The sequence below is a fragment of the Lentinus tigrinus genome (genome assembly GCF_003813185.1).
Source record: "Lentinus tigrinus ALCF2SS1-7 unplaced genomic scaffold L226scaffold_9, whole genome shotgun sequence".
NCBI lineage: Eukaryota > Fungi > Basidiomycota > Agaricomycetes > Polyporales > Polyporaceae > Lentinus > Lentinus tigrinus.
This window is the reverse complement of record NW_027137918.1, coordinates 700,837-715,063: the sequence shown is the minus strand read 5'-3', so window position 1 is coordinate 715,063 and position 14,227 is coordinate 700,837. Positions and strand designations below refer to the sequence as shown.

At 54.7% G+C, this 14,227-nt stretch overlaps 6 protein-coding genes across 6 annotated transcripts; 2 read left to right on the top strand and 4 right to left on the bottom strand.

Moving 5' to 3' along the window:
• Positions 1-33: 33 nt before the first annotated feature.
• On the bottom strand, positions 34-1,488 carry L226DRAFT_485048 (DUF757-domain-containing protein). The gene is made up of 7 exons (XM_067677087.1): positions 1,231-1,488; positions 1,151-1,161; positions 1,061-1,091; positions 926-978; positions 679-819; positions 510-612; positions 34-396 (listed from the first exon to the last, which is right to left on the bottom strand). Exons 1-7 carry the CDS (start codon positions 1,279-1,281, stop codon positions 247-249), a joined length of 540 nt encoding a protein of 179 aa, XP_067536555.1. The 5' UTR covers positions 1,282-1,488; the 3' UTR covers positions 34-246.
• On the bottom strand, positions 1,486-2,972 carry L226DRAFT_485046 (uncharacterized protein). Its single transcript, XM_067677086.1, has 4 exons — positions 2,887-2,972; positions 2,698-2,836; positions 1,794-2,644; positions 1,486-1,731 (listed from the first exon to the last, which is right to left on the bottom strand). Exons 1-4 carry the CDS (start codon positions 2,907-2,909, stop codon positions 1,596-1,598), a joined length of 1,149 nt encoding a protein of 382 aa, XP_067536554.1. The 5' UTR covers positions 2,910-2,972; the 3' UTR covers positions 1,486-1,595.
• Positions 2,973-3,602: 630 nt separating this feature from the next.
• On the top strand, positions 3,603-5,909 carry L226DRAFT_559820 (batten's disease protein Cln3). The gene is made up of 12 exons (XM_067683322.1): positions 3,603-3,728; positions 3,876-3,938; positions 3,989-4,179; positions 4,238-4,304; positions 4,364-4,436; positions 4,490-4,589; positions 4,647-4,908; positions 4,962-4,975; positions 5,035-5,055; positions 5,111-5,212; positions 5,267-5,493; positions 5,562-5,909. The coding sequence occupies exons 1-12, from the start codon at positions 3,641-3,643 to the stop codon at positions 5,773-5,775; spliced, it is 1,422 nt and encodes a 473-aa protein (XP_067536553.1). The 5' UTR covers positions 3,603-3,640; the 3' UTR covers positions 5,776-5,909.
• Positions 5,910-6,407: 498 nt separating this feature from the next.
• L226DRAFT_570197 (uncharacterized protein) lies at positions 6,408-8,540 on the bottom strand (the record flags this gene model as incomplete). Its single annotated transcript, XM_067684409.1, has 11 exons — positions 6,408-6,626; positions 6,679-6,983; positions 7,049-7,371; positions 7,433-7,500; positions 7,556-7,600; positions 7,654-7,696; positions 7,743-7,923; positions 7,997-8,184; positions 8,242-8,254; positions 8,309-8,387; positions 8,448-8,540. The coding sequence occupies 11 exons, from the start codon at positions 8,538-8,540 to the stop codon at positions 6,408-6,410; spliced, it is 1,557 nt and encodes a 518-aa protein (XP_067536552.1).
• A 1,113-nt stretch (positions 8,541-9,653) lies between these two features.
• On the top strand, positions 9,654-11,630 carry L226DRAFT_534044 (uncharacterized protein; the record flags this gene model as incomplete). Its single annotated transcript, XM_067680592.1, has 5 exons — positions 9,654-9,818; positions 9,877-10,065; positions 10,121-11,108; positions 11,165-11,463; positions 11,522-11,630. The coding sequence occupies exons 1-5, from the start codon at positions 9,667-9,669 to the stop codon at positions 11,628-11,630; spliced, it is 1,737 nt and encodes a 578-aa protein (XP_067536551.1). The 5' UTR covers positions 9,654-9,666.
• Positions 11,631-11,667: 37 nt separating this feature from the next.
• On the bottom strand, positions 11,668-14,100 carry L226DRAFT_612237 (uncharacterized protein). The gene is made up of 3 exons (XM_067686368.1): positions 14,024-14,100; positions 13,662-13,968; positions 11,668-13,346 (listed from the first exon to the last, which is right to left on the bottom strand). The coding sequence occupies exons 2-3, from the start codon at positions 13,920-13,922 to the stop codon at positions 12,111-12,113; spliced, it is 1,497 nt and encodes a 498-aa protein (XP_067536550.1). The 5' UTR covers positions 13,923-13,968; positions 14,024-14,100; the 3' UTR covers positions 11,668-12,110.
• Positions 14,101-14,227: the final 127 nt, after the last annotated feature.

The window sequence follows — 14,227 nt, the reverse complement described above, 5'->3', positions numbered from 1 at the left end:
TCTGTGGGTAGAGAACAAGCATCGCATGGCTGAAAATTGCCTTCGAGTTGCCCGTTATATCGCTATGCTTCAAACCGTATGGTTGCTCATTTGCCTTGCACGCTGAGGCGTGCAGCGTGCCCGACATGGAGTCCGAATGCAACTCCATTGTCCCATAAATATACAACAGGCGGACTACCGCCGTAACCCAAGTTCTGCATGTCTCAGACAACAGTGAGAGGTGCGTACCGCAGTCCACAGCCAGCCTCAGTTCTTCTTCTTCTTTGCCTTCTCGCGCTCCGCACGGGCCTTCTCCTTTTCCGCCTTCTCCTTCTCCTTCGCCGCCTCCTCCTTCGCGATCTCGTGTGCCTTGTCGTTCAGCCCGAGTCTGTTGCGCGCGATCTCGAAGACATAGAACTACGCAAGCAAGATCATGTCAGCAGGCGAGATGGACACCATAAACACGGTAATGAGATGGGGACATGAGAAAGGAAGGATGATAGATAGAAGATAGAAGCAAGGATACACACTTGTATTCGCGTAACGAAGATTGTGTTCGTCTCGCTGTACTCCTGGCGCGCGTCCGTCCGGATGAGCGAGCCAAAGTTGAAGTCTTTGACCTTCTTCTCGTACCTGCGAAGTTCGCGCTTGGTCAACCCTGCTCACGAGAAGTACGCGCAAATGCAAAGGGAAACTCACTGCTGCATGAAGTTCCGCCAGCGCTTCTTGCCCTCCTCGCTCTTCATCCAGTCCTCGTCGATCTTGATGAGCTTCTCGTAGTCGTTCTCCGCGAGCTCCGGGAACTCCTTCATCGTGTGCTCAAAGATTTCATCGTCGATCCTGAAGAATTATGATGGTGGCGGGCGTGCGCAGGAGAGACGACGCGAATAGCAGCAACAGGGACTATTGAGAGCCGGTACTCGGGGTATTCGCAGATGGAACGTACTTGGTGAGCTTGAGGTCTTTCGGGTTGACCTTCTCAAGAAGGTTCCAGTACGTCTACACGGCACGAGGCGCGTCGCAAGACGGCGGGGGAGATGAGGGGCCAACGCGCGAGTGCAGGCAGGGTTCGAGTACTCACCTGCGCGTGCTCGACAGCCTTCACGGCGAACCTTAAGGTGGTAGCACATCAAGCTGCGGTCTACGAGAACTTCGAACGATTGCGACCCACTGTTTCTCAATCTACGATTGCGACGATGCAACATTCGGTTAGCCCAGGTCGCGTACACGTTCTGGAGCGCGCGCACACACCTCGACGAGATTCTGTGCATTGTTGGGATCAAATTGCTGGGTTTGGGCCATGTCGTCCGGCGTGAACAGGTCGTGATTTATGCAAGAAAGCCAAGAACGAGAGTGCAGAAGGAGAGGATGTGCTGGCCAGGAACGTCGTTGTACGGGGATGAAGTATGCCGCGTGAAGAGAAGAATCATGATCTGGTCAGATGATCGCACAGGTCCCGTCGTCGGGGAACAACCACGACGACGCCGAGCGCGTCTGCTGGTGTACGGGACATCGTCGGCGGCAACGAGAGATGCTATAGCTACACGTAGTAGTAGAAAATACACAGGGGGACTAGTCATGATCCATGTTCGCGCGTTGACACCAGCTGACGACGTTCAGCCGCTCGCACCAGCTTTGCTGCCCCCGACCTCAACCCCGAACCGCTTCAATTTCTCGTAGTATTTTTGGACCCGGCTCGCTACTTGTCTCGCCGTCCGACGCCCATTCATCGCCTTGGAAATCTTGGCCCACCTGACAATGCGTGGCGGCGTTTCAGCCACGGTCGCAAGTCAGGGAACATCTGACAGACGTACCTGTTTTTCTCGCCTTCGGGGATCTCCTCCAAGAGGCGTTCCAATAGATGCTGTTCAGAAACCGACCAAGCTTGTTTGTACGTCTCAGACTTCGGCTTCCCATCCTTGCCGCACGAGGGTCCGGCAGGGGTAGCGTCTACCTCGTCATCCTGCTCCGCCTTGACTTTGGTTTGAGCCTTCGTTTTCGGCGTTGCCTTCGTCGTGTTACTTCTTGCGCCTGCCTTGGGGTCCACTCGAGCTTTCCGGGTTGTGCGGCGCTCCCGAGCAGTGTGTTGTGGAGCAGGCGCAACCGACGCGGGGGAAGCAATACTAGTCGCGGGTGTGTCCACGGCCATAGGGACAGGCTCGGACCCCGCGGCGGACGTAGACCCATCCTCGCCCATGGAAATGTCCACCTCCGCACTCTCGTCCTCCTGGTCCCGTCGAATAAACACTCCCGCAACTGACGTGCGCAGTCCCAGCCCAGCGAACGCGACGGCCCCGGAATCACCGACGATGCGGCGCTTCTTGAGCTCACGGATCTTTTCGCGCTCACGCGCACGACGGAGCTCCTCGGGATCAGGTTCGTCGTCGGAAGACAGCGCAGCGAGATCGTCTGGTAGGCGAAACGTGCTGAGAACAGGGTCAACGACAGAAGCCCGTGTGCTAGCCACCAATTGGCGGAGGGAGCATGGCGCGGTGAGGGACTTATGGGGAGGGGTGTTCCGTGCCGCGTGCGTGTTGCGCAGATTAGTGGCCATGGTCCTGAATGGTGTGGGGTCTAGGCCGTTGAAGACGGACCAGTCTATGTCTTTTGGCAGGCGCGGCATGATGTCCGTCTGGTTGCTTAGCCGAAAGGCCTGATCGTTGAGCTTCCAAGGCGATGAGTGCGAGCCTTCCGTACAGAGTCGATGTCGCCACGCACCTTCTTATTCAGGCCCTCCAAACTACGCGGAGGGTCCACGACTACATCCTTCCGCAAGGCTTTCAGTTGTTCTATGTCGGCGTTGGTCCTGACGAGCACGTCCTTCTGGGATTGCATGAATTTTTCCAACGCCTCCAAGCTATCGCGAGCTGGTCAACGTTCGCAGGCAAGCGACGGCAGGGCACGTACGTTTTGGCGCGTTTCTGATCCATCGCAGCGGCGACATGGACGGCAGGAGATGGTGGTGGAAGAGGGCGAACTTGAAGGTAGGAGGTTCTCCTGCGCTTCGCAATCCAACAAAGTGTACATAATATCCGGGTAATAGACGAGGTTAAATAAGATTGAAAGCGGGACTAGTCGGAGTAACTAATAGATGCTTTAGGGCAGGGTGCCATTGTTACTAAAGTGAAGTACAAAGTCAAAGATAGGATTGATATCGATAGACACTTTCATCTGTTGAACGGTCTTCAAGATCTCAATCCCTTAAGTCTGTCACGCAGGGTGCAACTCGAGAAGGAGTGGTATTCGTCGCTCACCATTTGACTACTAGGAATATATGGACGTACTGTGTATAGCGAATGATGGGATGTATTCCGAGTCGTACTCATGCTCAGTGAGCGGTCTCCCGCTATTCTTCTGCAAAATCTATCATCTTCAGTGCACCTTGCGAGTCGCATCGCTTGCCTCAGCCTTGAGTCCTTCGGCGAGGATGTGTTAATGCGTGAGCAAGTTCATGTTCAGATACAAAACTTTGACAAAAGCCTCAGGCGGCGCGGTTACGGCCATCCCACGTGATCCATAGACGACGCCTCAGCGCCTCAGCCTCCTCCCTCGTCCTCCGTTACTTGTATCATCTTTCCTGGCTCTACTTCTAGTCGACGGCCTTATTTTCTTCACCTGCTTGATTTGTTACTCCGCGTGAATCCTACTCGCCGCCAATGCGATGAATTACAGTCCCGAACGCCTTATGAACAGACTAGGATCGGAAGGCGACCGCGAATCGTTGGCGGATAGCAATGGGATCAAAGGAGGTGAGTAATCTGTGTCTGAGAGCAAGGAGAGACGTGATGTATCACAGCTACTCCTGTGTGCTGTCTCGGATAGCCATACTACGTTCAACTGGGACTGTAATATATCCACGTCCTCTCCTCGCACGCATTCTCTGATACACTTCGTAGAAGGCCAAAAGTTGCGTCGCCTCCTCGGTCTATCGTTCTTCTTGTTTGGACTAATCAACAATGGTGAGTCTACTCCTACTTGTGCATGCCCGCCGCGCTGCAACTATGCCTAGTACTCTACGTCATAATCCTATCTGCTGCCCTCGACCTCGTACCACCCTCAACGCCCAAGGGCATCATTGCCTTCTGCAACATCTTTCCTGCCCTCATTGCCAAGCTCGGATGGCCGTACTTGCTCAGGGGACGGATACAATACGCCCGACGTCTCATAAGCTGCACCGCAATCAGCGTGGGTGGCATGATGGTAAGTGACCAAGTCCTAGTCCGTCTACGGTCGTGTTCATATCAAGCCCCCTCGGTAGGTAGTAGCCTTGTTTGACACGCTCTACATGAGGCTTCTGGGAATCTGCCTTGCCTCCTTCTCGTCCGGTAGGTCACTCTGAATTCATCATGGTCCATATGTGCCGTGTCCTGACCCACGTGCGAAGGTCTCGGCGAGCTCACTTTCCTCCAACTCTCAACTCGCTACCATCCACCTTCCATGGCTGGTCATAGCGTCGGGTAAGAGAAAGGCTAACCGTACTGGTCCCTCAGGCTGACGATCTCTCATGCAGGTACTTTGCATCTGGTACTGGCGGCGCGGGTCTTGTCGGCGCGTTCTTGTGGTGGGAACTCAGGGGCCTAGGTGTGCGTCTCGGAGTGGGCCTCTCCTCGGTAAGTCATGTTACCCCTCGAGACACGGCTTTCGTAGGTTGATCCTGGCGCTGTCAGATTTTGCCTTTCGTCATCCCCATCACATACTTCTTCATCCTCCCGCGACCAGACAAGTTCTCCGCAGTAGCGTCGGACGACGACGATGCTGAAGGAGCACCTTTGTCCGTGTCCTATACTCGACTTCCGAATGAAGAGAACATGGAGGACTCCATTCTGGTCACCGAAGGAGAAGCGATCGCCACGGCGCCCATCGCGCTGTCCATGCAAGACAAGTGGAAGCTTGCGAAGCCCATGCTAACCAAGTATATGTTGCCTCTATGTGAGTTGAGCGTCTATTGTCTAACCACGCGTTACTCACCCTCGTCTTGCTAGTTTGTGTCTATCTGGTAAGCATCGACGGCCTGATTTGATTCCTTCGACCAAGGGAATGCTAACTATGCGGCAGTTCGAGTACACTATCAATCAGGTACATTCGCTCCAGTCTCCTGCATATGGTCTCCTGACACGAAGCCAATCGACAGGGTATTGCACCTACGCTAGTCTACCCAGTGCCGACGGCAGACGGGCACTGGCTAATGAGCCGCCTCATCCACTCGATTCGCGACTACTACCCTCTCTGGCAGGCAGGTCATGTCGCATCTCGCTCTCATCCATCCATCGCTGACATGTTCGTATAGCTCGTCTACCAGACGACCGTGTTCCTGTCGCGGTCGTCGATCACGCTTGGGCTCCCGCCGCTTCCCGGCCGCCTCCTTTCCGTGCCCGCGATCGTTCAAGGCTTCATCCTCACTACTCTCGCGTTCGAGTCTGCGGTTGGGATCTTCGGCGATCAGAATGAGGGCGCGAGCTTCGTCTTTGTCTTCCTGCTCATTAGCATTGAGGGTATCTGCGGCGGTCTCGCATAGTGCGTACCCATCCCTCTTCTGTTCCTTCTTCCCTGCGCTCTCATCCTGACACAAGTATGAATCACAGCGTGAACGTGTTCTTCCGCATCAACCAGGAGAAGCATGACTCGCCCGGGGCGGACGCGGAGCGCGCGAAGCAGGAGCGCGAGTTCAAGATTGGCTCGATCGGGCTCGCGGACTCGGCGGGCATCCTGATGGCGTCGCTGCTCGCGGTCCCGACGGAGATCGAGTTGTGCAGGGCGCAGGTCGGGCGCGGGAAGACGTTCTGTAAGAGTTTGTGATGGACGGTGGGGTCACGGTGGTGTTTTCTTGGTCCTGTGGCGCACGTATGGCCATGGGCAGTGTAATACTATTCATCTTCGTTGTCTCCATCACCGTGAATACCTGGCAATAAGGGGCGGTCCCTATATGGAGGCCGGCGTGGAAGCACGATGAACCGTCTGTCGTGCTTTGAGGCATGTCGATGCTTGGGTGGGTATCGGGATTTATCGGTCTCGTGATGGCGTCCGAGTGGCTTGCTCGCGGTCCCGATGACGAGAGAAAACGATACACGGTGCAGAGGATGATGCCACAAGAATGACAAGCAACGCAAGAACGGATCGACCGGAGAGCTAGGTGGAAGCACAGAAGAGCAGGGACGGAGATCGACCTGGGCACGGCGCAGGTCCGGCGCAAGGCGTGGTGTGGGAGTTCGTGATGGACGGCGGGGTGGTGTTTTCTTAGTAGGCACATGTCCATGCTCATGCGGGATGAGCATCAAGGCATTCACATCTGCCTCCGTCGTGCTGAAATTTGAAGGTGTTTAGATTCTTTCGTGGCTCAGCGCACCGGCGAAGCTGAAGAGTAGTAGGTGAACCTTCTTGGCATTCATCAACAACGTGCGAGAACATTGCTACCACAATAGAATGGACTACTACTCGTCAGTGTGAATTTCGGGCTGATCATGCACTTCGGCCAGGTGCCTTGGAGCTAGATACTTGTGTAGCCCTAGGTCCCAAGCGGTTCCAACCAGCTGTCCGTCGCGAACAATGCGCTGCGGAGCGAACTGGACATAAGGGTGTGCCGTGCCTGGCACAGGACGTGAACCACGATGTGTCCCGTTGAGCTTGAGGAGTGTGGTCCAGAAGAAGTTCTGTACATAGGTCGTGAATGCTGGCATCGGATGCGGCGCGATGATGACTCACCATCCCCAATATCCAGTGTGGGTGATCATCGTCTCCACTTTGGAACTGTGCACTCCGGGTATCTTCTCCTTTCGCCATCCACGGACTCGTGAGGAAGTCCTGCGCGGAGCATCGAAGGTCGAACACAGTGCCGCGGGAATCCATGAACTCGAAGATAATGTCGTGTCGAGCGAATTTAGAGGGGTCATTGTGCCAGAGGCAAGCGGCATTGTTGGTCTCTGCCGGAAAGCTCTGCAATGGCTGCTCGAACCAGTTGGTCCAGATCGCACGGAGCACACCCTTCGGGAGCACCGTAGACGCGGAACCTATTCGAATGGCGTATCACAGACACGTGAATTCTAAGCGCAAAAACACCGAAGGTGATGCTCACATGAGTCCAAGATAACACGGAGTCCAGGCGAAGTTTCCTCCCTCGCTGAGTCGGGCTCAGAACCAGATGGTTCTCCAAGTTTGATCGCGATGCGTTTGGCCACCCATTGCGTTGGGTCCACAGTCTCGTGATCGAGATGAGGGACGTCCTGGACGGGTTCCAGTAACGTCATTGATAGGAACTGCAACGTCCAGAAGTGGAACTCTGTCGGGGCATCGGTGTGAGGGAAAATGTAGAGTGGCGGGCTGTAATTTGGGAGTAGCATCGTTCCGTTCATCAGCATTCCACAGGGAGAGCCCTTGCCGTGGTACAGGAAGCTTTGTCTAGAATTGCATGTTCAATTTGAGTGACGAAACCGTTAGATGAGATGACTCGCGTGCATACACATTCTCAGCGGCGACGGCCTCGCGGTCGTCGTCTGGATAGAGCAACCTAACAGTGGCTTGCATTGGCTGGTAGCACCTCAACCTTCAGTCAAACGGTCAGGGGAAGGAGCAAATTTCTCACCGTCTCGACGTGCTCTTGCCCATTACGTAGAATATCCCAGAACGTCTATGATAGTAACGATGAGCAAGGTGCCAGTATTGCGCTGTGTCAACACTTACTACTCGATTCCAGAATTTGACCTTCTTCCAGGGTGCTCGCCATCTGTGCGTAACGTCAGGAGAGTTGGAAAGCACAAGGATTCGCTTACCCCGGGACTGCCATGCCCAGGTTGCCGTCAGACGCCTGCGTGGCAACTGTGTCGTTCGCGTAATCTGCGAGGATACGCGGGAAAAACAGCCAGTTGAATGTCTGCGCGAATGTGTTGTTCGTGCAATCCCACGTGCGAGCTTGAAACTTCAAATCATGGTCGTCTTCCCATCGTCGGACATCTTGTGAGCAGAATCAGTGTGAGCCGTCCTGCCTATCGAGATGCTATGTACAAATTGAAGTGAGCGGACTTACGTACTGAGCCGGTGTCTCCGTAACATGCCCAGCCGTCCTCCTTGACGGCCGCGCTGTCCCCCGGTGGAATAACTTTGCGATCTATGTGCTTGCTGTCCTCTGACCATTCGCTTTCTTTGAAATCGACCTGACCGTCAGGTCTCTCTGAGACATCTGTAACGTTCTTGAACTTAAGCTCATAGAACCAGCTACCGCCAATAATAGTCAGCGCACTCAAAGATCTAGAGGATTAGACTCGTACTCACAAGCTACAGTCAGCTGTAGTGAGTAGATGTCAGCACCGCGAAACGACCTAGAATAGAGAGCAAGTACCAGTGTCGATCGCCAGTTGGTAAGGGTTTCCTCCACCCCAGAGGTCCAGCTCCGAACGATTCTGCTTTCTGGCCAAATGCTGAACAACAGTTCAGATATTGCAGTCCCAAGTACTCAAAGTTCCGTGAAGGATACTCACAAGGGGAAGTGTGTATATAACATCTGGTGGGGATGGTACGGTTAATGAACGCTCGCCGAAGGCTCGAGTAGGCAAGAGAAGGGAACTCGCCATTGACGACACCGTCTGTATTAACACTATCGGGTTGATAATCGAGTTTGCAAACCGACCGCTTCTCCGCTGTGGTGACCGACTGTTGCTTCTCCCGTAACACTTCTGGGTCATCTATCGGAAGTTCCGGATTGAAAACTTCAGGAGCTGCAGATTGATTGACCAGGACCCTGGATATCCTGGAATACTTGGCACCCATCTTGGAGAGCTTCGAAGTTTCAGTGACGTTTCATACCGTGGAGCATGAACATTGGAAAGAGAGAATGTACCCTTATAGAGGAATTCGAGCGCTTCACTGCATGCAGTTGCCGGCGCGAAGAGCCCACCGGCGGGCTTTGAGGAGCAACTTCAGTTTTGACTCGCTGGGAATGGGGAAGCTTCGACGACAATTCTTCGAGACTGAAGGCTTGCGACAGAGTGCGTTTATGAGAATTACTGGGCTTCTTGGTATTAACTCGTAAAAAGCGCAGGAAGCTGGTCTGTTTTCGAACGCGATCATGCACGGTCAGTGTGAATTATTCTTGAGGTTACTGCACATAGTACTCACATGGCAAGCGCGTTGAAATTGCGCTCGGTCGTTCGAGCGGACAATCGGACCGCGCAGAATGAGTATGCTGTCTTCAAAAGACATAGGAGGGAGCGAGAGGAGTGAAGCAGGATAGTAGAGTGTTGTTGGATACCATCACGCACGCAAACCTCTTATATAGGTGGAGAACAACACGGCAGGGCATATCTATGTTGGAGCCGACGCTAAGACCTCCAACTTCGAAACAATAGATACTTTGTTCTTTCTCTCTTGTTGTACTGGTTGCTACTAGCGGGAAATGGAAGAGACAAGCCTGTATTGAGAGGCAGGGGCTCACCTGGCAACGCATGACAGTCGTCGCAGTCCCGCATCCGGGCATGCATGGGCGTTGCACAACAAACTATTTGTTGTGTCCTTGGTGCGAAACACGCGTTCGATACTTCGGCGGCCGGATGTCTTTCATAGTACTCGAAGACCAGAGCAAGGCGCTTAAGCGGTACGATGCCGATAGCTGACTAAGCAGTGTTGTTGTCTCCCGCTCGATCCTCTTGTTGGCAACCTCCTCCGACTCCGACTCCGACTCCAACCAGCATGCAGTGACAGATGTTTCCGGCCAGCAGAACACTCGAAAGCCTCACCCACGTGCTCTTCCCTCGGAGGGGGACCCCAAGTTCCCCCCACGGACAACGGGCATCTTCAGCGCCGGTCACCGGAATCTCTGTGCTGCGAACGCATGGTGCTCGGAGTCCCCCCACGTAAGTAGCGGTCCAGTTGAACTCGTTGTATCCAAATTTCTTACTCAGCATCTCAAAGATTGAGCACTATCAACTTAGACATACTCCGACTGATTTGCGAGGAGTTGAGGAGGGATGGTACTATCGCTCTCGGAGCACTTGCCTGTTGCTCCCGTACTTTACAACAGGTTGCCGCACCTTACATCTTTCGCAGCTATCTCTCTTATGCAAAAGCCGATCCACCAGAGCACATTCGCCAATACATTCGGTGAGTATTCGGAATTCTGCAGTCGCATGCGACTAACGACGACCTATCGCTCAAGTCACATCATAATCTGGGAGACTCTCATCGGAGCCGAAGCTGCCGTTTGGATCGAGCATCTCCTGGACATCCTACCCTCCCTGCGGGAGATAACAGTTGAGGAAAGCTTCGGTGTGGCATGGAATGTTCTTGAAATCATCCTTGCCCGACCGAGGATCATGTCTGTTACCTTCAGCGTGTCAGCCAATTTCAGGTCGGTGGAGGCTTACCCCTCCGACGATCTCCCATCCCACGCAGTCCACCTTACCTCCCTCGTCTACACTCCCAAAATGTGGCGAGAAATGGCGGTCTCGAAACCTCGGATGGGCGTCCGCCCGGTTGACCTCAACGCCGTGTTCGCACATGAGGCCAAGTGCCTGGCTGGTCTGGTTCCAAAGCTGCGTAACACAGTTATTCGACTGACGTTGCCATTTGAGACGGCGCCCTTGAGGTTGATGGCGGCGTGTAACTGGCCGAGGTTACAGGAGCTATCGCTCTTCGGTCGGTATCTCAACGACGACCAGGCCGAGTCTTTACCTGTCTTACTCTCATCGTTGATGGAGCTGCGGAGGTTGTCGATACGAGTCGCCCGACACGCATCTCTAGACCGCCCTTTCATCCTCGGACATCGCTCCGCATCTTCTACTGCACTGTCTGGGCTCCGCTCGCTCACGGTAGCCTACCCCCACCCAGATGACGACCTCTTCTCCATCGACGCCTCCCACCTCCAACATCTTTCTCTTCGAGACTGGCCGCGATACTACGCCCATTTGGGCTTTATGGACCGGAATTCACCCAGTTGGGCCCACCCTCTGCTGTCCGCCGCGGAGTGCCTGTCGGTTCTACAGCGAATGGATTTGCCGCAGCTGACGAGCCTCGAGCTCGCATACCTGGCTTTCAGCGCAGGATCTGACGACGATCTGCTCGACTACGTCGCGAACTCATTTCCGAAGCTCACAACGCTTGAACTTCACCGATATCGGGAGAACCGGGAGGAACATGTCGACCACGTGAGTCTCCCTCGTCATCTATGTGTGTCGACATCTGTACTTACTTTGTGATGCAGAGACCTATCGTGGAACGTCTGGCAGCGGCGAAGTCCATCCGCTGGCTCCGCCTCAATCTCGACTTTCACGAGGACCATGGCCCGTATTGTAACGTTTGGAAGCTCCGCGACAAATGGTTCACCAGGCTGACTGGCGAGCTCGGATGGGAGATCGTCGAGATGCTGGAGGAGCATTGCCCCTTGCTTGAGTCCGTCAAGCTGCTCTGCCACTGTGTCCCGGCCTCGACATGGGCGGAGTTCCGCTGCTGCCGTCGTGCAGATCCGCGGTTCCTCTTGGATCCGGATGATCCCAAACGAGAGTACGTTGTGCGCACTTTCCTGTAGTGCTTCTAACCCGACGCTTACTGCTGGTAACAGTAAAGATATCGAAGATATACCGCATCGTTGGTATCGCGGGCGATATCCTCCTCCGCTGCCGACAGTCATGCCCCCGCCACGCTGTACCCGATTTGACAGCAACCCGTAATTCTGGGAATCGGAGCCGTTCGACATACATAGCCTTCCCTTCTCCATGACGTCCTGCGGCCACTCCCCAGAGACCAGGTGCAGATGTGTCAAATGGGTCGTATACACCGGAATGGTAGCGATGTCCAAGCCAGCGAGCGGCGCCGGGTCTTGGATGGGAACGACGAGCATCTCCAACTTGGGCCCGGGACACTGCCGAGCAAGCGTCTCCAGCGCAATGACAGGCATGCGCGGCGTTTCCAGCTCGGGGTCCGCCAAATCAGAGGATGGGAGCGTTAGATGTCTGAGGTTGCTGCGACTACCACTGGTGCTACTAGTTGATAAGCAGAAATCTACTCTTCCCGCAGTATATACATCGCGAGTAACTAGATGCGGGTGCTAGGACGGGCCCGGGCTCCCGGTGTGAGGCAGAGCTGATTGTGGATGCAACTCTGCTTCTAGTTACACATTGAGACTTGGTTGGGGGTTAGTCGTCGTCCAGTTACAGACCTTCATGGATCAGGACAGCACCAGGGAAGAGACGTTCAACGTAGGGCTCCACCTTCTCCCAGTCGGCAAAATCCTCCGGCCACTCCGATCCAGAGTACAAGTAGATACGCTGCAGACGATTCGAACATGCTGGAACCGTCGCGAGATCGAGGTCGGCCAGCGGGGCAGGGTTCGGGAGCGGCATGAAGAGTACCTCTAACTGGGGACACCGCCGCGCAAATATCTCTAGCGCGGTGATAGGCATGCGCGGCGCAGCCAGCTCCGATTTCGACAACAGTACGGATGAGAATTTCAGATGTTTGAGGTTTGGCCAGGCCCCTGTGATCCGCGTGACTTCGTCCGCGGTCAATGCGAGATTCGTGTCGAAGGTCACCTGGACGGTGACGTGCTCCAGATGGCGTATCGCATATAGTGGGGAGAAGAGCGCTTCGAACTGTCGCGGATGCTCGTCGCGGCCGTCACTGGCGAGCTTCAGCAGGAAGATGCGGAGGGACCGGACGAAGCGGACGGCGACAATATCGCAGAGGTGTACACAGAGGTCATCTCTGAGCTCCGTGTCCAGCTGGAGGTTGTTGAGATGGGGCGCGCGAATGAGATCGAGCACGATCGGCATTATGCGCGGATCCGCCATGAACCACAGGCGGGTGAGCTGGCCGAAATGTGCCTCAGGTAGCCGCCTGGCTCGCTGGATATCCTCATCTTGCATCTGAGTGAACATGTACACGGTGAGATCCTGAAGGTTTGGTAGCCAGTTCGCGATCTTCTCCCAAATCCTCGGGTCTTCAGACTCTATGCACAGAGAACGCAGGTGAACGAAGTCTGAAATGGGTTTGAGAGAACACAGGTGGCATGCTGGAATTTTGAGCTGTTCAACGGCTGGCGCTCGTGCGTGAATGAGCCGCAGGGCAGCGGCGATAGTGAATTCTTCTGACAAAGGTTCGAACTCGGCAGGCGGCGTGACATATAAGCCGCTGGAGTTGACATGGACGATGCGAAGCATGGGTGACATGAACAGGAGGAAAGCTGAGGAGGTGATCCCATCATCCTGTCCGGTCCACCCGAGGAACGTCAGACGCGGGAGCAGAGGTTTGCCTGCGCACTTGTCGAGGAGCGTTGCCACGAAGATGTCGTCCATCCTTTCCCAGATACTCGTCGAGTAGGCCCGAACGAGGTTGGCGTACAACTGAAACCGAGACCATTCGAGGTCGTCTATGGGTCCAGAGATCACCTACAGTGGGATAAAACGACGGTCAGTATACGTGTGACGCTCTGCAACACAAATGAATGCACTTGGGCACGCGTCGCTTGGAAGTCATCACTATCATCTCCTTTCGTTTATATATGCGGAGCCCTGGGGCCCTGGAAGAGCTGGGCTCCCACTCAACTATCGAGAAACCGTGCGTAGTCGTCCTAGGAGACGTACTTCAACGCGCAGCAGCCTCATGGTGCACGGGGGACGGTCACCAAGACGCGCAGAGCCAGGACTTACAGTCCTTAACACAGCAAAAATAACAGAGAAGCTAGCAGAAACACTTAAACTCACATATCGGTTGATCGTAAAACCTGGCATGTTGTCAATGGCTATCGGAATGCACTTGACAGACTTGCGGAGAATCGAGAGCAGTCGGTTGAGGCCGGACTGCTCCCGCCACAGGACCTCGAGAGCCGGTTCGGAGAAGGCGTGCGACACCCGTGCGCAGCTCGAGAGCGTGCTCACGTTCTCGGCGTTCTGCTCCATAACCTCGCGGACGACCTCCGCGATTGACCATACCGCATGTGGGCTGGATTGTCTGAGCGCTGGCATGGTTACGTTGGGCGCTCGGCCGTCGAATAGACGGACAAGACAGGGACTGCGGATACGTGTCAGTTCATAATCTATCGCGACGGATATCCTGTCGAACATGCCTTCTGTAGATAGAGTAACAGGATTGACCTGACTTCAGCTTCACAGAAGTCGGCGAATGGGCATGGTCGTAGTTCGGAATCAGGAAAACGTTGATTAGCGCTGGTTGCAAAGTTTCAACCTTAAACGTAACGACCACTGGGGTTTTCACCACCTCCTAGTATAGGACGTGCCGTCAGCACTGCATGCTCGGGGAGCAACGGTTT